This window comes from Haliaeetus albicilla, chromosome 10 (genome assembly GCF_947461875.1).
Source record: "Haliaeetus albicilla chromosome 10, bHalAlb1.1, whole genome shotgun sequence".
NCBI classification, from domain to species: Eukaryota; Metazoa; Chordata; class Aves; order Accipitriformes; family Accipitridae; genus Haliaeetus; species Haliaeetus albicilla.
In genome coordinates, this window is record NC_091492.1 from 36,923,563 (window position 1) to 36,948,166 (window position 24,604).

Below are 24,604 nucleotides of genomic sequence, written 5' to 3' on the forward strand. Positions count from 1 at the left end.
GGGCGGAACGGGGTGAAGCAAAAAATGCAGTCGGTTTGGAAAAGATTCATTTTTTTTCTGAGGTTCCTCCTTAGAGCAAATTTGATCTCAGTTTGTTGATCTGGTAGCAGAAGACTGACCTATGACTTGAATTTTACGTGGCAGACGGCAACCTGAGTCAGCTCATCCATTAGCAGCTTTTGGGTGGTTCAAGTCAAGGGGATTTCGGTGTTTTAGCCATATGGCCCATAACTCAGACTTGTCTCAGCAGAGGATTCAGTCCAGTTTGGAATCCTCTTGGGCATCCTATCGGGGAACAGAGGCTGGCAAAAGTAGGACCTCATCTGCAAAGTCTTTAGATTTCCTCTTCAATGTTTGGCACAAAGTTCCCTACTGAAATCCCAAGCCTTTCTGGTCTTTTATCTTAAGCAGAGATCAGCTGCAAACTGCGATGAATGTAACACTTGTATAAATTGTTGAGGATTAAATGTGTAAATCCTTTACCTGTTTACTCAAATGTGCTTATGTTGAAGCCACAAGGAAGGTGATAAATCCACAAGCTCTCTCCCAGTTTTAATCTATGCTAGAATGTGTTTTGATCAATTCCCTGAGAGAGGTGATTAGTGAGACCCATGGCATCCTAAAAACTCGGCTGCCTTCCTACAAACAGATGGAAGGCAAGATGCTTATAGTCGGCAACTCTGGCGTACTACCAGATCTCTTCAGTCCCGAGAGTAAAAGCTCTTGGCTTCCTGAGCACAGATGACTCTATCTGCTGAAGCTCTTGTTAAGTCCTTCTTGTGTGTCAAGTGGCTTTCCATTCCAATGTAGCTGCTCTGCTGGTGTGAAAGTGAAAAATCGCATTTGACCCCACCAGTCCGACTTGGAAAGATGATTTCTATACTCTCTCTCTGTGTAAACGTATTGCTGATTTTACTCATTTGTCTTCAGAAACTGGGTGTGTTTAACTCCCTGATAGATATTTGCTTTTGACTTCTTCACTCTTTGCCTACTCTGTACTTCTCTGGCTCCCAAGCCCCCTGTTAAAGGAGGGGAGATGGGACTTGACCTGGGCCAGACCATCCTCACTTGCACAGAGAGTGGGGATCTCTGTCTGCCAAGGCAGTCGAAGGCCTTGTGGTAGTTCTGCATTACGCTGCCTGATCAGTTATTTTGCGTCTTTGCAGTGCAGGTGGTTTTGGGGGGGGTGGGGAGGGTTATTTTACCTTCTCCAGACTTGATCACTGTATTTAGTCATGTGAATCTGAATTGGTGTGATACTTGCCTCCGCTGAGTTTTCTTGTACAGCTCTGAAGTTCACACTAGGATCTTAGAGTTTCTAGATAATTATTTAGGGTCTTGAAGGGTGAAGTGTCCAGGTGTTATCTTTGCTGCCAGGTAAAGTCATTGGGTTTTGTTACTGGTGCATTAACGAGTGGCTCTTGACGCTGTTTCATCCTGTGGAGATATGTTGCATCTGACCTGCATGGGCTTATTTCAGCAATAGTGTTTCTTGTGTTCATCCTTTCTCTACAGGTACTTGAGAGACAGTGTCTTGTTTCAAAGTAGCTGTCTTTGCATACTAAAATGGTGGTGTTAGACCTGCAATCCTATTTCCTATTATAGGAAAATAATCCTATTATTTTCCACTAAGGAAATGGTCCCGCAGAATCAGGTTGAGATTGGCAGGAACAGTTAAAAGTGAATGGTTCATGTAAGAATGGGATTGTTTGAAAGTGCCAACGATTGTTAAAAGTCACTTATGGTTCAGGGTCTGTTTCCTAGAGAATGCTTTGCTTCTGCTGTGAGGATGGGGCCAGCAGTATGTGCTGTAGTCGCCACTTCACCACAGAGTAGTAGCTGGTGGGTTCTAAGCAATGCTGCCCTCCTCACCACCACCTGCATGATTCATCCTAAACCGTCCGCAGCTCTCTGTACCTACGGCACTCAGGAATGCAACCTCTTCCCTGCAGCATGAAACACTCGGCATCTTCCCATGTCCTTTTCTACCCCAGCTCTGTGGTTTGGGGATTTCATCAGAGAGGGATCGTCAAAGGCAAAGATCATCAAAGCCTATTGGCTGTCTTTAGTGCATCAGTAGCTTTGTATTGGAACAAAGAGAGGGAAAAAAACTTAAAAAAAACCAAAACAAACTTTGTTAAAGTAAGTAGCAAGTTGGGATGTGATCTTCTTTCTTTTTTTAATGACTGATTCTTTACTTCAGGTATTCACATTCATATTTAATAACTAGTGATTGACAATTTAAAAAAGTATTGTTGGTACAAGAGTTATGCGGTGCTTTCTCTTGTCATGATAGCATTGCAATTTAAAGTCCTAACTCTGAAGTTTTCTTTTGGGTAAACATGAAACCAAGTTGCTCTGTGTGGCACAGGGGAGAGGACACAGCATGAGGAAGACGGGCCCATCCGTGTGGTTCTGTTTGGAAGGCTTCATGGAGATAATGCAAACAAACTGCATCCCAAGACAATAATTTTCTTTGTGTATTTGTATGGATGAGGAGGAGAGAGAAACTTAATTGTGCAGGTGTAATTGAGGTGGTGTACAGTTATCTTGTGGGCAGCTCTTAGGACTGAGGCGTGCTGAATTGCGTGTTACCAAGTCAAGCCAGCAACAGCTGTGCGGAGGGCAATTATTAAAATTAATCTTCTGCTTCTTTTCTTTTATGCAGTCAACAAGAATTTAACATGAAGATGAGTTTGAGAAATGAGTTTTTGTTGTAGTTTTAATGCTGCTTGTCCCAAATTTGCATATGTAAAAACAGATTTTTGTTTGAGGAGTAGTTAAGGAGTTTTGTTATTACTTCTGTGCTGTGTATATGCGCAGAAGTAAATCTTTTCAGTGTTGTTACTTCTTGGAATGATGGAAACAGTTTTGTTCTGTAACAGCTGTCCAGACGTTGTAAATTACTGTGTAGAGCAAGTACTGAATTATACATACACAAATAACTGCATCTGTAAAAGGATTTCTTCAGATTCATTCTGAGTTTTGGATAGTGGCCCATTTTTATCCTTTCATTCAGTTTATGGTTTAGAACGGCAATTAAAGGAACTTAAAGTCAGTAGAGGTGCTTTTAACGTTAAAAACGTTAATTGTACAAGACTAAGTTCAGTCTCCACCTCCGGTTGCTCTTCTCCCCAGAGTCTAGTTTAATTAGCAGTCCCCTTAGGATAACAGCAAGCTCCATTTTCTTTGAGTTCTAATGGTCTGTACTTCCTTCAGCATGACATCAGAAATAGTTCAGTAACATCAGTCAGTGCTTAAAATGAAAGTTTTTAAGAATCATTTTGCAGCAATTAAAACTTGACTGAGATGATTACAACACTGAGACGGTAGCTAATCTGTCCAGGACAAAACAGTAAGGCCAAAAGCTGCTGCTGTTTAAAAAGAAGATATACATAAAAAGAAGTCAGTTTATATTAACATCTATTAAGAGTAGTATTAGAGGGAAGGGAGGATGAAGAAAAATCTTCTAGGCTTGAGATTTAAAACAATGGGATTCACTGGAATTTTGATTCAGCTTCCCAGTGGGTCACCTCAGCTCATCATCCCTCTCAGCCAGGTTAGTGAGCTGGTGTGAGCCTTTGGGGCAAAGCCTGAAAGAGGATAGATTGCAAAGTTGAAAGTGTTTGTGGGAGTTCGGAACTGTTAGGTGCAAGTCGCCTGATTGCCCTGTGGGCTTATTCACATATAAAATTGAAGACTTTGTGACCAGTGGGTCACTGTGTGCAAGTTTCAGATTTCCTTTTGTACTCCTAAGGACTCAAGTATTCTCTCACAGATGGGTGCACTGCACATGCACTGAAGCTCCTGTGCACAAACTATGCGTATTTGGGAGGATGAAAGGTGTCACTGAATAAGGGATGAAGTATATCAGCGAATCTCAAAAACAAATTCTGAAGTTATAAACACCTTTCCTTACACATCTCTTGCAGAAATGTTCTGTCTTTAGCAGGTAGTTGTAGGAAGTGATCAGAGGGGGGCAGATTTTTTTTCTGAAGGTTAGATATCATAGTTGCAGCGGTGGTTGTTAAAAAGTTTGTCAAATACTGATATGTTTTGTTTTTTAAAGAATACGGACATTTGTAGTGTGAGAATGTACTGTGTTAGAATATTTTCAGCTGTGTTGATTGTAGCTTTGTCTTCTATGTGACAGTAATATCTAAATAGGTGTGTTAGCCGGTTGTGACTGACCTTACTTCAGTTACACACAGTGAATTATGGCACAACGAAATGGATGCCATTCATTCTAATGCTGTAAATGATCTTAAGAGTGTCTACCATCCAGGTTAGTTGCTGATCTGGCAAGGGACGCTCGGAGTACTGGAGTTGTTTTGGATGTCAAGCAAATGACTCTAGTGTTAAAAGTTGGACCCAGGTCTCTTGATCATCAGCATTTTTACCTGTATTCCAAATGATTTTGTACAAGATAGACTTCTACATGCTTGGATTCAGGGTGTAGGTTTTCCATCATCTTTGACATTGTTACGTATATTGATGAGTTCAGTATGCTTGTGTGAGCATCAACATGGAAATGTAGCGGAACTTCCCAGACTTGCTGAAAAGTGTCTGTGGTCTCTGCTCAGGCCTTGAATGCCTTAATTAGAGTTTTGGTTTGTTGCAGAAGTGGCAGCATTAATGAAGCTCAGTGTTTCCTACTGAATGTAATCCAGCTCTATCATAATTGTCTTGCTAAGTGACCAAGATGAATGCAATCTGTTTAATGACTTGCAGTTCCTGTCATTGTTTCATTGCTAGCCAAACAAATACTGTGCTGTAGTCCCATCACTGCTGAGTACTCAGCTATGGTTAATTTTCAAGTTACTACAAATAAATTATTTGAAAGTGTAAATACGCTGCCCCTAATGATGTTTGTGATATTAAAAGGTTTGCTCATAGCTGAAATCTCCATACTGACTCAGAGGTACAGAGTGTTTAAATGTGCTTTTTTCTTTTTTACCCCCTCCCCCACTTTCTTTCTCTTGGGACTGTTGCTTCTTACAGGGGCTACGATGACCCCATCGAGACAGAGATGGTTGAAGAGAGGATACCTTACCTTCATGGTGGCTACGCAGCACCGTTGGCACAGCCAGAGAGAGGAAGCATGGCTAGTATTGACCGTCTAGGGAAGCGCTCCCCCTCTATTGACAGCATTCGTAAAGACCCCAGGTGGAGGGACCCTGACCTCCCTGAAGTAATTGCCATGCTCAGCCACCCTATTGATCCAGTCAAGTCTAACGCCGCAGCCTACTTGCAGCACTTATGCTACGAGAATGATAAAATCAAAAAGGACGTGAGGCACCTTAAGGGGATACCTATCTTGGTGGGCCTACTTGATCATCCAAAGCCAGAGGTCCATCGTAAAGCCTGTGGGGCTCTCAGAAACATCTCCTATGGGAAGGATAATGAAAACAAGGTGGCTATAAAGAACTGTGATGGGATCCCTGCATTGATCAGACTGTTGCGAAAAACAAATGACATGGAAGTCAGAGAGCTAATTACAGGTCAGTGTCTGTAGTTTCTTTAATGAATTATTCTTTAGAGGAGTCCTTTCAGCTCCAGGAACAAGAATTTCTGGAGATCGGAGCATTGAAGGAGAGTTTAGATCAATTCTTAAGCTGCACCATGTTTGTGGTGTGACAAAGTCTAAGGCAAACGTGCCTTTCAGGAAGAAATTGAGATCGTCTGCATGTGTAGCACACTCGGGTTTCCCTGGCTGCTGAGAGATGGATGATGCTTCTTGGATGTAGCATGCAACTCCATGTGGTTGAGTTACTGAAGCTTAAATGAGTAATAGCAACTTCATTGACAGGTAATTTGTAGTGTGCTTGCCCTCAGCGTGTTATAATCATGAGGTAAGATATGCTAATCTGAAACTTTCCTTGTTAATCTCTTATAAAACAATCCTGCTGCCATGTCCCCACTACTTCATATTGATAGAACAGTCAGTCTCCTCAGGAACACTTCCAGCTCCTGGTGCTGGGGACTCTGAGGCTGTGTATAAAGCGGCAGCACTTCTGGGCTGGAAAACTCAGATTTTAAGGAACTCGGAGTCTGCTGTTGAGATGCTCTGGGCACAGGGCTTGCTTGTTGCAATAAATGGAAAAGGGAGAATTACATTTTGAAGTTACTAAGTTTGTGCGCACTTTGCAGGGAGTTTTCAATCACTTATAACTCCGTTATTCAACCTGTTTTTTATTTGGACTTAGTCTTGGACATAGTCCAAAAAGAGTGATAAAGTATATGCCAAGTTTCAAAGTTCAACCATTAAGTGGAAGAGGGTGGAAAAGTATGTCAGCTCTTAAGCTAAGGAGAAATATATTGTTCTTTGGTCTACAATAACTCATGAGGAGTGAAATGGATTTCCCTTTCTTTTCTCAGAAGCAGCAGGGGATGTTTGGATGGAGAGCAGGGCAGTCACAATGAATTTCAGTGCCAGAACAGAATTTTTCAGAAAGTTTCGTGAGTGTGAAAATGGGTACAGGGCTGAAATTGTTTAGCTACCTTATCAGTGTTGGATTCTGCAGGCAGACCCTATTGCAAACATGGATTAAGCCATTAGAAGTAAACATCATAATTCTATAATCACCTCAAAAAAATTATAACAGCTCTCCAAGTTCTTACTGGTAATCATAATTCTCTGAGATGAACAGTGGCCTTGGGTGTTCCAACTGTTCTTCCCCAGCCATTATAGGGTATTTAGCAAACTAGGTCTAAATATACAGTGTAGAAAGTAGCAGGGATATTTTTCCAGTCCTTTGCTAGGGAGCTGGTATAAGAGAGCTGTCTGTTTTGTCAGAGAACCTCTAAGTAGCATGTATTGGTTGTGCTTTGATTGCTGTCTGTGCTTTGTCTCTTAACATGAAAACTCTGTAGGTAATATTTATACTCTATTTTTGCACTCATTTAGTATGATGGCTGACTTTATTTTTATTTTTTTTTTAAATAAAGAATATCTGATTTTCTGTTGTTCTGGTTTACTCAAAGCTCATTTCTGGAGTGCTGAGAAGGAATAAATTTATTTCTTTAGATTCAAGAAAGGAGAAGCCAGTCTATAATTTACTCTGAAGGAATATCATTGTAATGCTAAGTGGTAATCAGTCACTTTTGAGATGGCAAAAACAAGCTGGATGTTTTCCCTTTTCACTCTAAATGGCGATTGCTTTGATTTCCAGTTGATTAATTAGTTTTACAGTTCAAATACATTTTATTTGACAGTAGCTCCTGCTAATTAAATGTAGTATTTTTATTCCACTTCGCGATTTGCTATTTAAAGCTCTTGATTTCCCCTTACCGAGAAACATGAGGAATACTGAGGGCATTAACCGAAACAGATGTCCAGCAACAGATGATGTGCATTTAATCTCCACCTAACCAGGAATAATTTCATTCCACTTCTAAAATGATATCACCAGATCCGGTGTGAGACATTCAAGCATCAATATAGAAGAGAATAGTATTCCAGCAATGCCTCTGTGACTGATGCTGATGTACTTGCAGTCAGTGTTCAAAGCCTCAGCTGATAATGTGGAATTGTCCATTCAAAAAATGAGCTTCAAAAGTCAGTACAGAGAAACAAGAGCCAACTTGAAGTGCAAAGGGAGCATTCAGCCAGGGCTGCTACAAAAGGACTGTGTTTTGCAGCCTCAAAAATTCAGATCACAATTCTGATGTTCTCATGGTGGGAATCTTTCTTATCCAAGTACTTTTCCCTAGTGGTAAACCAAAGTCCATCTTTGCCATGGAAGTTTTTCATTCTGTCTGGAGTGAAATCTCTGAGGACTTCTGCAGCAACGCAAAAAAAAAGAAAGGAAGAAAAGACAACAGCATACAGGGTTTGCTTGTTTGTTTCTTTTAACAGGCTGCAAATTCATGTTTGGTATGACACATTGACTTTTCTGTGGTTTAATATTTCTTTAAGTCAATACTGGCTGCTTTTTGAAAGATGAATAGTAATCATCAGCTGGTCATCCCAGATGTGGACAAATTATAAAATGATCCTGCTTTCAGAGATTTAAGTAATTTAAATAATTCAGATGTCTGAATTCAAGAGCACTTCCAGTCTTGAAGTTTTGCTTCTTTATGTGGGACACTGCCTGCCTGCAGGACAGGAGGTATATGGGAGCATACAATAAGACTTGTTATTTGCAGCTGGAGAGGGTGCTTTCTGGCAAAAGAGAGCCTCATTCTCATCTATTTTGAGAGTCAGTCCTTGGGTTTAGTACAGCTCCATGGCCTCTCATTTACTTGGTGATCTGATGCAGCAGCCACAGCTGTCCAGAACAGTATGAATCAGACCAGCCAGCTGGGTCTGGTCAGTGGGTTAATGGAGTGGGAAAAAGCCATGCCAATATGTTAAAAACATGTAAGAGGTAGATGCAGTGGCAAGGGAAGAATTGGATGTGTGATGCTCAGCGCTGAACGAGTGAAACTTGATGAGTGAGAAGTGTGTTCACTTGACTACTTCTCGGAATGTATGCTTTGGAGAACACAACCTAGACAAACACACTGACATGCAATTCTGAAAGCAGGCTGAGTATACTGATACAACACTACTGCCAGATTAAGCAAGTCTGTAGCTTTTTTCTTTCAGATAGCACTGGTTTTAGCAGAATTTGAAAACCTTCTTGGGGTTAATGCCATCTCTGTTTTACCAGACATTCTTGATATATCTGCACTAAAACATGATGTCCCTCAAGGTAAGACAGATAGATATGTGATGCGTGTAAAAATACCTTCAAAACTCAAGATACATTCATAAAATACCACAAATCTCACTTTTCTTTCTTTTTGAAGTGTGGAGTTACAAAAAGTCTCCCATCTACTGCACTGAGAAAAGCTTGATTTAACTGTTAGAGTGTCCATAAGTAAATCATAAGTAGAGTTGTGATAAGACATGTTCCATAATATTCTTCCTTGCATCGCTTTCTAGTCTTGGAACTGTACTGCTGAACCTTCAGTGGATCATTTTCTTGAGAAACTGAGAGAAATGAGGATTAAGCTGATAAGGAATTAAATCTGTTCTGATTGGGAAAGCTGCAAAAGTTTTATCTTGAGTGATAAGGGGGTTTTGTGGAGGAAATGTTCCCATCAGATATGCAAGACCAAAATTCTATTACATTCTTTGAAAAGCAATCAGAAGTTGGTAGCTTTAATGAATAATTTTGTTCTTTGTGAGAACATTGAAAGTAATTTTGTTGTTTAACGACATTGCACTGATTTTAAGTGGTGCAGAACGTGATTTTCCTGATGCTGTATGTTGCCAAACTGGTTTTAATTGAAAAATGATTGACCTTCAAAATGCTCTACAGAGGAAATATTTTGATCTAATGCTGTAATAGAAACTTGCAGATTGACTTGCTCAGAATTCACACCTTCTGGGCATTTATGTACACTAAGTCCCTGTCAGCTGATCAGACACTAACTTCTCTTTGAAGTACCATGCTGTTCTGAACTTTCTGATTACAGATGAGCTTACTCCTTCCATTTTCTATTAGAAGGCTTGTCAGAAGAAGGTTCCTTTTCATTGTGTATTCCGTGACACAGTAGTTCACGTCGAGGTTCTCAACTTGACCGCTACTTAACTTGAAGTAGCACAGCTTCAATCTTCAGGACTTAGAATGATACAAGCAAGTCTGTCAAACAAATGCATACAGGACCAACATGCAACAAGAAGTCCTTGGTGAATATAATGCAGAGCGCTTTATTTTTCCAAATGGTAAATGATTTGGCATATATGTATTCTGCCACAATTTCTTTAGAAATCTTTCCGCAGCTCCAAGGAGGCTGAGATTTAGGAGAATATGGCTGTGGCCCTAATCACTTTTAATATTACATAAATCATATAGCTATGTTTATAGCTTATAATTTTTTCAATATATTTTTACAATAATCAGTACTTTTGAAATAAAAACGTGTAGCTCTTGTCCCTGCTTAACATGCTGAAAGAGTAGAGATAATGGTTGTAGTTAGAAATATGTAAATATATTATGAACAGTATTTATGAATAAAATTAAGATTGCTGATGGTTGTGATCATCTTCTGAAATGTAGTAGTTCATCTTCTTTCTCTAGTCAGTGGTCAAAAAGATCAATACTTGTAGTGAAAGTACATGGAAAATTTAGATAACTTCGTTTCCCTTATGCTGCTGTGTTAGTGACTTGATTTCTCTTGAGTGCTATTGATATGAATTGATTAAACTTAAAGTTTTAAAAACAGTGTTTCCAGCTTGTTAGATCATTAGTGTGTTATGCTAATAGAGATGGAATGATTTTTAAAGATGGATGTCAAATTTACAGGGATTTTATAAATTTTTTTTTTTGCTCGTATTTTCTCTTACACTGGTAAAACCTACAGTCTGATCTGAATTTGTTTACTTTTTTTTTTTAAGTTTCCATGTCTGTCACTATCAGTGTCTTTTCCATGGAATTTCCTTTCTCAAGAGCTGAAAGGATGCTGGGATTTAGACCTCTTTGTTTCATAATTTTGCCTAAGAAAAATATATTGTGACTTTTTATTTTCTGTATCCTTTCTCATGGAATACTTTCCCAATGAAGTCAAACTCCAATCTGAATTTTTTTCTCTGGCTTTGGAACCACAAAATTCCCTAATCCCTGTTTATCTTGGGCTACCTTTCTGTTAAGTGCTGTGCATTTTCCTTTACTGGATGCTGTTTAACAGAGGGATTCTTTCAGTTTTCCTCATGCAACTGTCAAAGAAAATATTATAAATTTAAGTGTTTTGACATTTTTGAATAATTTGAAGAGTTTGCACTTTTTTCTTTTTTTTCTCTAGTAAGACTGTCTTTTATTCCTCACAGGTTGTTGGTGTTTTCTGTGAAACATTTGAGAGATGGGAGGCAGATGAGAAACTGAAAAGCTTGTAAATTGTTGGGGTTTTTTCTTCAAAGAGGATGGAGGAAAGGCATTCTGTTTAACTTCAATCCCTGTTGTCTGGTAGCCACTAAATGAGATCGACAGTCAAAATGTGTTTGCCCTAAATGCTTTATTACATCAATTGCAGTCAGCTTCTTAATAAAAATTGTGGATGAGTATGTATAAGACATCCTTTTGCAGGGACAGGTAGTTCTCTTGGTCTGGATGGGGTTACTAGCATCAGTGAAGCTGACTTGTGTGTGGTAGATTGACAGGTTAGTACTGTTTACAGTGTTGCAATCCAGTTAGAACACTATTGAATCCCAGTTGCGTTTAGTCTCTTGAAATAACTACTGGTGAATGAGAATATAGGAGAGAGGGAGTTTGGAGGTGGTAATTTTATTTTACACGTTGGGGTTGAAGGTATTGAAATCTGGACACAAATCTCTTTAAGCAAAAGATTTGAGCACTGGAAAACTTCTGTATAGTCCTGTAATATTAGAGCTTTTGGAAATTTTATAGGTATTTTTGGCTTTTTAATTATATGTCTGCCTGATTCATCTTAAGCAGTGAAATTTGCCCTTGTATTTTCACTATACAGACAACACATTATGTCACTCCTCCAGGAAAGGGGAGAAGGCAGAATCTCATTTCAGGTGCAGAAGAAGTATGTGCATTTAAGGAAAGAGATCTTAAAATTGAAGGGCTGTCAGATTTTAAAAATTAGCTCTTCCTCATACAGATGATTTTAAATCTCCACATTGTTTCCAGTTGCAGTATTTTGCAGTTTCAGAAGAACAGAAATGCAGGATCCTTACAAACACTGTACTTGGTTCCTCAGTTGATGCTATCTTTTCCTAATAGTATTTTTTTGACCACTACAAATACCGAATGCTCCATTTATGATCCTGTGAGGGAACTCTGACATAACCCACCAGAACCAAGGTATTTTGCACCCATTGTTCTCAGTTTGAATCTAGGTTTGCTTCAGAGATGATTATCCTGTATAATTTCCTGGGATTTATCCATCTTGTTCAGTGCTGGATGTTCAGATTTTGCATTTGAATTTTGAAGTACTGAGCCAGCAATGCATTTAGGGATTAATTGTAATTATTATTTTTGTATCGGCGAGTCTGATACGCTTAAGGAATTGATGTACAATAACTAAAGGAATACTGTCTAGTGAAGTATTTAAAATTAATTGGGCAGCTTATATGTCAGTTTTTATAGTCTCATTATAAATATTGACTTATGTTTGTTTCTTGTATGATCTATATTTTTGAGCCAATTTGTTATGAGTAGTAAAGGGGGCCAGTTAGCATTTTCTACTTGGTTTTGGGGGTTTTTTTCTTACTGTCCGTTGATTGGTGTTTTGTAATGACAAAGGGTGATTTATTGTAATGGGTACAAAGAGAAAATTAATTCATATTTCACCTATACAGCCTTATTAGAAAGCTAAAAAAAGTAGGTTATATCTCATACAGCGTGTTGTCTATGAATGGCAAGGGCAATAGGCCCTACAAAAAAAAGCAGTATTTTTGTATGGTTTTAGAAAAAGACTGAAAGAAACATTATGGTGTTCATTCTGTTGTCTGTCTCAGAGTTTCTCTATTAATTAATATGGTCTCCTAAGTCTGAATAGATGCCTGGACCTTGTAAAGATCACTTTGAATAGGAGACACCATAGCATTTGACTTCTGAGGCTCTGCTAATCATCAGCCTTTGAGATTATCGTATAAGTGGCAGTCACTACTCAAATGGAGATAAAATTCCAGTCCTGACCTGGTACCTGTCACGACCCTATATGGACAATACTCTGATATCAAAGTAGGGCATTTGGCATTTGACACTTCTAACTTGTAGCAGTGTGAAGCCTGAGTGTGAAGGAGAGTTCCCACGAGATAGCTGCCTTTGCTCATTTGGAGGTAGGTGTGTGTGGCTCTGGCGGTTCTCCAGCACGCTGGATCTTGCACAGCTGCACACTCCCTCACTACTACGTGCTTTCCATTGACTGACAGGGTCCAGCAAGCCCGTGTGTTTGTTAGACTGTGTGACAAAAGTAATAGATCCAAAATCTTTTTTCCAGTCATTTTTCAAGTTTGAAAATTATAGGTTTTAAAACTTGGAGTGATTGAAAGGGACCGAAACAAAAGGTTGCACCTTTGTTGTTCTTTCGTGTTTTCCTTTAGACACAGATACTAAGAGGTGAGTATCTACAGTTTGCACTGTAATATGCACAAATTCACATTTGTAGTAACACAGGTAGACTCAGGTTAATACTGTATCTATGTAGGAAAGATTTCCTGTGTGTTCTAGGGCATCTAGCTTTTCCATTCGGTCTCTGAAATTCTGCTAGTCTTCACACTTCTCCTTGGAGATCAAAAATGTGCATCTGGCTCTCTCCAGGTGTTGTTACCACGCTGGGGGTATGCAGAAATTATCTCTGAAGTGAATGTCCTGGTTTAGTCCTAACCTAATGAGCAATAACAGTCAGGACACTGACACAGGTCTGCTGGGAAGTTGTATTGTTTGTCTAAGACTGGGTATTTTTACAGTTGTAAGGCTGTTCTTCTGTTATGTTGTTTTGATGTTTGACTTCTGTCTACTTTGGCTCATAATTGAGGTAAAAATGGAAGGACGGAGGAGTTTTGGTTCTCAGCTTCTTCAAGGAATCATATGCTTGTGGCACCAGATGATTTGAACACAGATATTGCCTGTGACAGGAAAATGTGAAAGTAAATAATAGAGAGGAGTCTGGAATAAAATACTGTCTTGTGCAGAGGATAAGCATACGATCAATGATCCTTAATAAATTCATCCCTGTTTTTAAGACTTGCTCAATATACTTGTCTGCTGCACTGGATGATTTTTTACTTTTTGAGGCATCACTAGCTTGAAAGTGTAACAAAATTTGTATATAGCAGAAAAATCCTATTTATGTCCAATAGCACATCACATTTATGTTCTCAGTTGTAGAACCTGATGACTGCAACAATATCCATGTCTTCATAAAAGTGCTTCCGTGCTTTTGGAAATGTTCCTGTTGCAGCCACTGTGGAATTTTCCCTAAGCTATGTGCTAGTCTGGCGTCTCATCAAGTGGTTTCGCCTTTTCATTTAGTTTTATGATTTAACCTTCTAGCAATTCTCTGTGAATCTAGTGATTCTATTTAATCTAGAGAATTTAAATAGTTATTACTCTCTTGTTTATTTAATAATCACTGTTTTTCCTGCAGGCACCCTGTGGAATTTATCCTCCTATGAGCCCCTGAAGATGGTCATCATCAACCATGGTCTGCAGACACTTACCAATGAGGTGATTATACCCCATTCAGGTTGGGAGAGTGAGCCGAATGAGGACTCCAAGCCTCGCGATGCTGAGTGGACAACTGTCTTCAAGAACACTTCTGGTTGCTTAAGGTAAGGCAGAACTGTGAAGTATTAATCTGTTCACCACGTCCTGTGTTTAGGATTTTGTTAAAATTATTTCAGTTTGAAATAAAGTATCATATATCTTTCATTTTTGCAGAGATACCCCCATTTCAGTAGCCACAATAGCAATGTTTGGAGGTATTTGCCTGCCACAGACTCTCTTGTAGGACTTGTCAATGTACGTCTGTCCAGTGGGGTCAGTGTGAAGAGTAGGTCATTTATCCAGGTTAAGGGGAGTGGATCTATATAGGACAGTGTATAATACAACGGAGAGTGACCCAGGTAACTGCCAAGCTAAGTACAAAAAAAAGCATTTTGCAATGCAAACTGTGCTGCAAATACTGAGAAGTCATATTTCCATTTGTCTATTGTACTGTGATCAGTGGGCTGCTTCTACAAATTTTTAGTACCTTCTCTGCTTCCCTTGGTGGTGCTATTTTTATTTATTTGAAAAGTGTGTTTTCAGACAGCTCCCTTCTTGGTTTTAGGCCTTCTCCTATTAAAAGGGGGTTTTTTTGCAGATGCTGGGGAACTGGTTTCATGGAATTACACTGAGCCTGAAACATGGATCCAGTTTTAGCCACAAACACTTTGTGGACACACTCCTATTTTAAGCTAAAGTGGCTAATGACCTTAGTTAAGAACCTGAACTACTGACCATTTAGGAACATATTTCTAGTATTGCTTGCAAAGGAGCCTTTTCTGGTTAGAAATTGTATTTGCATTTCTGAGAGCACCTTGAGAGTAGGACAGTAGATGCTAGAAGCTGGGGTCAGGAGGAGTCCTAATGCAGTCTACAAAACCTGAAGAACCAATGTTCCCTAAACTCAGCCTCTTTCATTTTGCTTTTCTTTGAGATAAAATAGTGGAGATGCCCTGTTAGATTCTTTAGCTTTATGATGAAGTCAATTAATTTGAACAAAACTAATAAAGATTTGGCATCATACCTTCTGTTGCTCTGAAGTATACTTCTGTCAGATTTCTACTGATTAATGCATCTTCAGAAGTTGGTTCATTTCTGTTTCTTGGACTTGTGGTCTATAAATTGCAATAACTATTCCCCTGAGTGACTTCACAAATGAAGAAAGTAATGAAAAGTGTTCTGAAAGTGCCCATTACTGAAATTATTTGCAGTCCCACTGGAAACTAAGGTGCTTTAAGTAGGCTCCAGACATCATAGGTTTTTACTTACTAGTGTCTCATTTTCTAATGGTCTTCTGCAAGAGGAAATTAGTCATGGTGGGGGATAAAAGGATTATCTGAATGAATATGAGATTCTCCAGTAAGTGTAGACAATAAATTGATCATTAGTAGACTAACCTAGACCACATCATAAATTTTTAATTGTATGTGGATCCACTTCAAGTTCCACATTCCAGGATACCTTTGGGGGGTGGGAGGAGGGGTGTTGGTGGTTGGTTGGTTGGTTTGGTTTTTTTTAATTTTAAAGTAAAGTACTGGTTTTACAGGACATGCAGAAGCTTGTGCCACTTTGGACATTGTATTTTTAAGGCTAATGAAGAAGGGTGTGGAGCATAGTAGTACTGAGATACGTTAGTCAGACAATTTGAACTTTTGGTAATTGAAAGTGTCCTGATGTACTTCAAATGCATCAGGGCAGCAGCCGGTGAATGGTGACTGCTTCTGTTGTTGGAGGAGGGAAATGTATTTCAGTCCTTTATAGTCTCTGCTGTCATAGTCATGTGGGACTACGTGCTTCCTTGTGGAAATCTGAGGCTTCAGTCAGATGTGGGACAAGGTGATTTCATTCTTGAAAGTAGTTGGTTAAGGTAAATGGAGACATGATGGCAGGTTAGCTGGGAAAGGTAATCTGAAAAAGGTAGTTTGTCCATGTGTGTCTCTTGTGCTGTGGAGAGAGCAACCTCTTGCATAGGAAGGGGAGAGAACTGTCTTGCTGCCTCCTCCTTCCAGTGAGATAAAGTGAGTCCAGGACAACAGACAAGTATGCAGGAGGAGGTGAGATACAAGCTGTCTTTCAGTTGATCGTATGTCTTGTTACGATGTTGGTGGTATTACGTACCTTTTGTAGTGTGCTCCCAGATCTAGCGATAAAAATGGACATATCAAAAGTAATTATCGTTACTACTGTTGGAAATGATTTTGCATTGTTTGTTGAAATCCTCTGCAGCTCATCCTTAAAAGCACCAGCAAGATAAGATAGTTAACACCAGCGGAGAATAAATTGTTGCAGCCATCTGTCTGACAGACGTCAGTGTTTATAAAACCCCTTTGCCTAGTCTTCTCTTGTTGAGACAGTAGCTGGTCCTAGAAATTCAATTTTCCATGAATGGAGGTTATTGCAGACTACAAACTGTTTACCAATTTGATATTTAATTGGGAGGTTAGTCCTCTTGATGATGTGCCAGCCTCCTTTGTCCCCTTTGGAAGTGAGCCTCAGGTGTGTGCTGTGTTGTCTTCCAAAAAAACTGAGAGAATGTTTGAACTTTTGAGGTTTCAGATGTCCTTGCAGTTCAGATATCTAAGCAGAAGCAAGGCATTATGCATGCAGGACGGCATTCATTTTAGTATCATTTTTTCAGTTAATGAAGTTTATCAACAGAGGTGGGCAAGTTTGGTTTGTTTCAAACGCAGTGATTCACAGCGTGAACTGCTGGTTAATTATTTACCTTCCCCCCCCCCCTCTTTTTTTACACTGCTTTCTCAACTTTACTTTGTTCTTAAGCTAGGTTTCTCCTTTGATAATGTGGAGCCTTGGAAACACTTATTTCAAAATAATTGAAAACAAGTGATTTAGGGGGAGGGAAAAAAAACCCACAACACTTGTTTGGCTTTACCTCTTCTTCAGATCTTGATCCGTCCCATTTTCCTTTCCAGTCCTGACCTATCAATACCTTTTTTCCCCTGTGTAATTTGTAAGTCTCTCTCCCTCCTCGCTTTGGGAGTTCAGGTGCTGGTGTATGTCCAGGTCTGAGTAGGGCAGGGTGAATTGTATTCTATGTAGTCAGCTTGGTCTGCATGTGCCTAAGGGTAGATTAACATCTGGTATTAGCAGCACAGATAGTATAGTGCTGCAGGTATATGTGGGGTGGAAGGATGCTTTAGCAGAGGGGTCAGTAATTGGGGCTAATAGCTTAGCAGACATCTGAACCTGCACCAGAGTTGCTTTACTTGCGAATTAACTTTGCAAGATAAGAGGCATGATCCGTGCGCTCTTTTTCCCCTTACCCAAAGCTAAGGTAGTTTGCTGGCTTTATATAGCCCTGATTTCTACCACTTTCTGAAGTAACAAAAATCCATCTGTGATGCTTGATGTTGATTTTAGTCTGTATGACCAAAGGACTTGCACTCAGGAGAATGGATCTGTCTGAGCTGCTATTTGAGAAAGCCTTGTGCGTGATACTGCGTAACATTGGACCTGGTTATTTACAAGCTGGAAATCAGAGAAACTGCAAAGTTTGTCATCATCAAGCAAACCATTCAAATACTCTTTGCTATGAGTTAAATAACTCTGGGATTACCTGTGATACTTAGTGACGTCCATACCAAACTATCATAGCTAACCGGCAATGTATATGTAGCCAGTAAGAATCAAAGGAAGAAGAGGCAACTGGTTAAGGTTTATATTGACTTTGGAGACCAGTGTTTATCTTAAGGGTTCCTTCTAAAGTCAAGCCTTCTCCCATGACTGTGGCTGTTCTAGGGATCTTTTGAGTACTGATATCATCTGGAACATGATGAGTGGGTTCTTTTTGCCATCCCACTCAACTTGATTTGCCAAAAACTCTCTTTGAATGTTTTGGGAATCCTGTACTCCCCTTTGCAAAATAAAGACTTGGCAGCACAGCCAATTTGCAAACTATGATCTGATAATTAGATTTATTGCATGCTTTTTCTGTATCTTTACCAAGACACACACTGAAGTTTTCAGAAACTAGTGCAGGTGATGATAATTTTGTCTCCATTCTCGTATTGAGATCAGGAAAAAGATTTTTCCTCTTACATTACCGTGTTCTGTTTCTAGGGGCAGACGTGGTATGGTGAATTGATCTGCAATATCCATAATAATTTTACTACTTAAAATGGTCATGAGCCTCGTGATAGATGCTACCTTGGGTGTAATTTTATAAAATGGAGGTATTCTTATATTCTGTTGAACCTGTTGAGAGAAATAGGTATGGTGGAAATCTCGAAAGAACAGTAAAAAACAAAGCAAAGATTGATTTATTGAAATTAAGTGGATTTTTGGTTATGGAAAAGTAGGACTAGGGAAGAAGGAAGACATTTTCTAGGAGAATCATCAAATATGCACAGATGTTCCTTTATTTCATTTGGAGTACAAGTTTCATGTCTTAGCATTGTATTTTATTCTTTTAGGTATGTGGAGAATGTCTCTTCTAGTTACTGTCTTTTTTTTTTCTTTTTTTTCTTTTTTTTTTTTTTTTTCTTTAAACCCCTAAATCCCTACTGGGATTTGCAGTCTAGAAGCATTCATTTTTAAATTGTACTCTCTTCCAGTTTAAATAATGTAATGATCTGGTACATCTTAACAAGGCCATTTCATGATCCTTCCTACAACTTTGACCCAGACATTAAAGTGATTTAGGAGAAGAATACAAGTTGAATTGCTGGTGGGGCTGATGGAGCTAAGGCTAGCTTACATGCACCCAGGCAGTGCCAGAGACCTTTGCTGTGTCTTCAGGTTTCTCCAAAGATGCTTCTCTGCTTTAGAGGGGAAGTGCCGCATCTGTGGGTCAGAGAGTGCTGCTGCAGTCCCATTATTTTTTTTGTTTTCTTTGTAGATATCTACCCTGATTCCTAGTTCTCTGGAAGCAGCAAGGATTTTAATGATTTAAAAATGAAATTCATTCTGGGCTTAATTGCTGTTTTCTGCCTAATTACTTTTAATTCTCCCTTGGATTTTTTTCACTTCTGAGAGGACAGAGTAGAACTTAGTTTCTAAATTGCCAACTTTCTAGCCTCATTCCTGTGCTAAACTGACCTGCTGTCAACAAATGTTAGATGAATTAATTTGCATAGCAAACAGATGCAAAGTGCTCCTTTTTCCAGGGTACCATCTGTAGTTGCAGCATTTCTTGTCAATTCTCCAAGTACGCAGAAATTCGCATTCACAAATAGCCTCAGGGTTCAGAGACCTGGCCGTAGGTGTATGAACACAAACAAACTGCACCCACTTGACTTCCACTAAAAACATGCATTCTTCAGATCAAAATTGCACATAACAGCTTGTCCAACATGAGCTCCTGAGAAGAGTAGGGACAATGTGGTGGCTAGAGCTGTAACAAGAGACTTGAGAAGTATGGATTTAATTGCTGTTCTGCTACTATCCTGACATAATTACAGGCAAGATTAATGGTATAAACCTTTTTGTGGTCTAATTTTTAATAGCCCTATCTCCTTCTGGTTTTGGTGAGATTCAGGCTCCTAAGTGCCTGAGTGGATCTGGACTTCAGTCACTGATCTTCACTTTCTTGTCTTTAACGTGGGATTGGCACCTCTGTCCTTACCTTCCCCTGAAGCTGGTAAAATACCAGTAGTTCAAGGATTTTGAAGTGGTTGATTCTAGAGACAACAACTGGGAATAATCACCTCCTGTAGGTATAAATTAAAAGTTTGGTCCCATGGAATCAAAACTTAAGAGCTATGGTAACTGTGAGATAGGATGTTTGAAGACATGTGATAAGGACTCTGTAGATTCAGAGCTGAAAACATACTCCACCAGGATGAGAAATGTTGTATAAGTATCTGCAAGCTTCTGTTACTTTTATGTGCTTCAGAGGAAAGAGGACTGCAGGAGCTTGGTGGTAAATCATTAATACTTAGGATGTGCCAGGTAGAGTTTTTGTATGGAAATGTTTTAACCTTTTTCTAAGGACAGAGAGCATTAAGGTTATGTTACATGTACATCTTGTCCTGCAGATGTAACTTAGAGTGCTTCAGTCATATGTAACACTGCTTGATGGTAATACATTCGTTCCTTGAGTCCTAATGTCTTTATATACTTGTGAATATATGTATGCATGCAAACACCTACAGCCCACACTGTTTGTAGCAGGTGTGTGTGTGTCCGTGAGGCACACGGAGGTAAACAAGGTTTGTCAAACAGAATCTGTGGTCTTGTTTTGGCAGAAAAGTTCTCTCTCTTTGCACCCTGGAAATGACTGTATGAGTGTCTCACTGATACTGGTGTGTCCATTTTTTCTTCCCATCTCTGCACACTGAATTTGAGGAAAGAGAGGAAGGAGGGCTCTCAAAGCTAGGTGCTTAAGCCCTCCTTTCTTATTAATGATTAATGTATGGCTTTTCTCTGAAGAGAAAAATCCTTGGGAATTAGAGCTTTCGAAGTAAATTACCTTCAAGCTCTATCCATCTTTAAATCCTGCAGGCATGATAATAGTATGTGGTGACAGTCACATAATATTTGTCCTACCTACATTCTCATATACTTGAGGCAGCCTTCATCTCCAGCTGACCAAAGTAAGAAGGCACTTAAGTGCAAGTCTTTAACCTGCAAGTGCTGTCTAGTGAAGAGCAGGGCGCAGGAGGTGAAGCTCAGGTGATGCTGCTACAGTGCTGCCAGCCAGGCTGCCCTTGGTGTCAGGGGAGCTTTGCTCAGTGAAGCATGGCAGGACAGAGAAAGATATGTAAATGTGAGTTTTCAGGTGCCAGCTTTTATTTTCTCTCTTTTATCAGCAGCAAATTAGTAATTGAGTGTCATGACTCTAGCATTAGTACAGAGACCTTCATGCGGCAGCTACATTTCTCCCCCACTCCAAAAAGGATTCTTTGACAAAGTCATTTGGTTGACTTTTCCTCTTAATCAGTGTGCTCCACTATCGTAGTTCAAGTACTCTTTTTGTATGCTTTTGTAGGGCAGTTGTTTAACCAAAGTCTCAACAGGACTTCATACAAAGCTTAGCACTTCCCTGTCCCACGCGGAGGGGGTGAGGGCAGATGCTGCCATGTCTCTGTCCACCCACCCACCATGCTTGAAGGCTGGTGCCCTCGTCTTGTTTTCATACTGGGTACAGCCTTTGGGGGAGACTGCTGCTCCAGAAATTGGAGCTAATGATACTGTCAGTGTTTTGTTACGCAACAGGTACTTTTTAACTGGACTTTCAGTAGAGGAATTGTTTTAGAAAGGGATAAAAACTGAACAGAAATTTGCCTGTGAATCTCCACTTTCGAGGCAGCGAGCAGCACGGAACAGGGAGAAGCTTATCTGCCCAACCCAGACTGGAAAAAAACCAACTCAAATTAAAAACCCACACAATAGAGAGGAGTGAACGAAGGCAGTTTCTTAATTAGCTTACTGATACTGTGCAGGATCACAGCATATGGCTGTCCTGGGGCTTATATGATGAGCAGAGCGTTTAATTCGTGCTAGTAAGGAGCTGTTAGGGTTCCTCCTGACAGTTCCTGATGTTTAGCTTGTAATATAAATAAATTATGCATAGATTTTAGCAGCAGAGACATAACCTAGTTACATGCAACCTTAATGCTTTACAATCAAATCTGAAGTATAAATTTAAAGTTGTGCACTTGCTTATTGCCTTCTGTCATTACTTAGGAATGAATCTAGGTCCCTTCTCCCTTGGCTGTCAGTGAAGGGAATCTACAAAAATGTCTGTCGCTGTGGTGGGATGAAGAGCAAGGCTGAAACAAAGCTCACTGCAGTTACTGTAATGGACATAGTTTGCTTTGGAAGGCATGTGAGCCGTGATCCTTTATTATATAAATACTGCCTCATTTTTGTATTTTTGAGATTCTTTTCATATTGCAGCAAGCATGTACAATAAAGCAAGCAAAGCCCCTTAGCCTTTCCTCCAAGCAGAGACTGGAATAATTTGGAAGCTAAGTAGCTGCTGGGCATCATGGAATTCTTGTGTAGTGCATTTCTGCATCATTTTGCATTACAGGAGAGCAAGCTAAGACCCTCCAAGTAGGTCGTGCAAGAGGTAACCAGTCAGTATTTTACTGAAAAGGCATTACATGGTGTTTTGGATATAGAAAGCCACAGATAACAAAGGATGGACTTGACATCTGTACCTTGTTAAACTGTACTGCTGGCTGTTAAGCCCCTGCTTATTGCAGGGAGCTCTTATAGACAGTGCTGACATGAATGTAAGACATGTGACAGTGTGCTTTGTACATCTCTTGCTCTATGCTAGTGTCGCTGGAGTACAGACTAAACTTGTGAAGTCCTTTTTCAGGGGTGGCCTTTGGTACGTCCTCTTTTGAGCATTTGGCCAACTAAACAAAACCAATCCATTTATTGAAGTATCTGGAAGGGTTTTACATGCAAGACGACCAGGGCTGCTCTGCTGCTTCTCTCTTGGGTCTAGCTGGTAAGTGGAAGCTGAAGTGGAGCAGAAATCTCCAGTGGGATCTCCTGCCCAGATCTGATACACCTTTTCTCAGTTGAACCGCTGCTCCCTACCTAATGTCACCATCAGGAGAGCTCCCCTATCTTCCTGTTCATTTCATTTGGACTTTGGCTTCTTCTTATTTTCTTTACCATATTTGCTGCTTGATTTCTGATTTGGCTATCTGCTGCCAAACTCCATTGTGTTGTACAGGGCTCTTTGACCAGTGCTGCCTGGATCAGGCTGTCTTTGTGTTACAGGCAGATTCTTTCTTTTTCTCTCTTATTTTCAGAACAATGAACTTAATACCAATTAAACTTTCTGGTATTTCATGTGAACTGAAGTATGGAATTCATTCTATTTCTACGTGAAATGATGGAATGATTTTAAAACGCTGTATATTCTTCCTTTGAGAGATTTAGTACCTAGAAATACGCTCAGAAATAGAGTACATTTACTGCAACTGTTATTTATCAATCTCCTTTGGCTGACATCCAAATAAATATTTCTTAATAGTGAAGCAAAGTGTGGGTGTGGAAGGGCATTTTTATAGCAAGGGTTCTGACTGCCAGAGTAGGTGGATAGAACAACTAATATATTTAAATTAGACTTGTGAGAACCTTGTAGTTTTTTTATCAGCTGAAGTATATAAAACTCAGTGCCTAGACAATGAAGCCTCAGTGATGGTGTTAGTCAGGGTCTAGCAAGGTGTACGTACTGCCTGTCAGCTCTGCCACAGCATTGCCATAACTCAGCCCACTTGTGAAGTGCCACTCACTCAACCCACCAGGAAACCCAAATCATTTGTAGCTCTATGGCTTGTAATGATCTCAGGTATCCTTATCTTCTTCAACAGTGCTGAGATAAACTATATAGGAGCCAACGTTACGTTTTAGCCTGGCAATACCAAAATAGCTGTTAGAAGGTTGTTTACAATAGTAAAAAGTAGGATTCATTTGGGCAATGTGAGACTCCACAGTGTGTACAAAGAGGTTGTTGAAAAGAGCTCATCGCTGTCTCAGCTTCAGCTCTCATCCATGCTTACTCCAGAGAGAGGTGGAAATGTTACTAGGAGGATATCTTAAAAATTTCCAGTTCAGCTTTCTTATTTATATAAAAAACTAAGTCTGCAACCTGTTGTCTTTGTTCCCAGCTGGGTCTCTAAACAAAGTGCTTTTTACACCTGCTGAACTGAAGCAGGATGGTAAGTGTTGAGTAATGCTCTAACTTCTGGCTTTCAGCTTTATCTGCAGCACTGTGGGATAACAACTGATGGGCCTTTCCAGCCAGGTGGCAGACACAGCAATAGTCTTGAAAATACTATTTTTAAAGTTCAGAGAAAAAATGTGTCTCTCTGATGCTTGTATTACTAGGTTTCTCTTTATCATTAAGAAAAAAAAAAAACAAAAGCTCTCCACGTCAATCTTTCAAATTGTTAGAGAGAGCACAGTGGGGGCATTGCTACATGATTTGCATTGAAATAGTGCAAATTAAGTGCCATGCATTTAATTACTTTTAAATCTTTTCTCTTGAGGATAATTTTGGTGTGTGGCACAGATAGTAGGAACAGCTCACCTATCCTAGAGGTGATGAATACCAACTTTGTTCTGCAGATGTAAATGTTACATTCAGACTTGCATATTATTAAGAAGACTATTTGGTGATAATGATAACCTTATCTAAAGCATGAACAGATTTCTCAGCACATTCCCTGCCATTTTCTCAAGTCTTTAATACCAACGGACTGGATTCCTAGCCTGATGTGTTTCTATGCTGGTAGGTATTTACTTTTATTTAACATTTACTTAGTGCTCCTCTGTTTTGTTTTCCCAGGGAAAGCATATATTTGAACATCCTTACAAATCCTCTTTCACTAGTCCTGTCTACAGTCTGGACTCCAAGAATTTGAGGAAGAATCCAGGTTGCTTCTTCCAGC

The 24,604-nt window shown here is 39.6% G+C and overlaps 1 protein-coding gene across 15 annotated transcripts in view; it reads left to right on the plus strand.

The window, feature by feature from the left end:
- The window catches only part of ARVCF (ARVCF delta catenin family member), a 292,495-nt gene that overhangs the window by 208,576 nt on the left and 59,315 nt on the right, over positions 1 to 24,604 (plus strand). For all 15 annotated transcript variants that reach the window (XM_069795000.1, XM_069794998.1, XM_069794999.1 and 12 more), the window contains 2 exons: positions 5,002 to 5,501; positions 14,107 to 14,290. In XM_069795000.1, the coding sequence (XP_069651101.1) occupies positions 5,002 to 5,501; positions 14,107 to 14,290 (684 nt within the window). The remainder of the gene's footprint in view (positions 1 to 5,001; positions 5,502 to 14,106; positions 14,291 to 24,604) is intronic.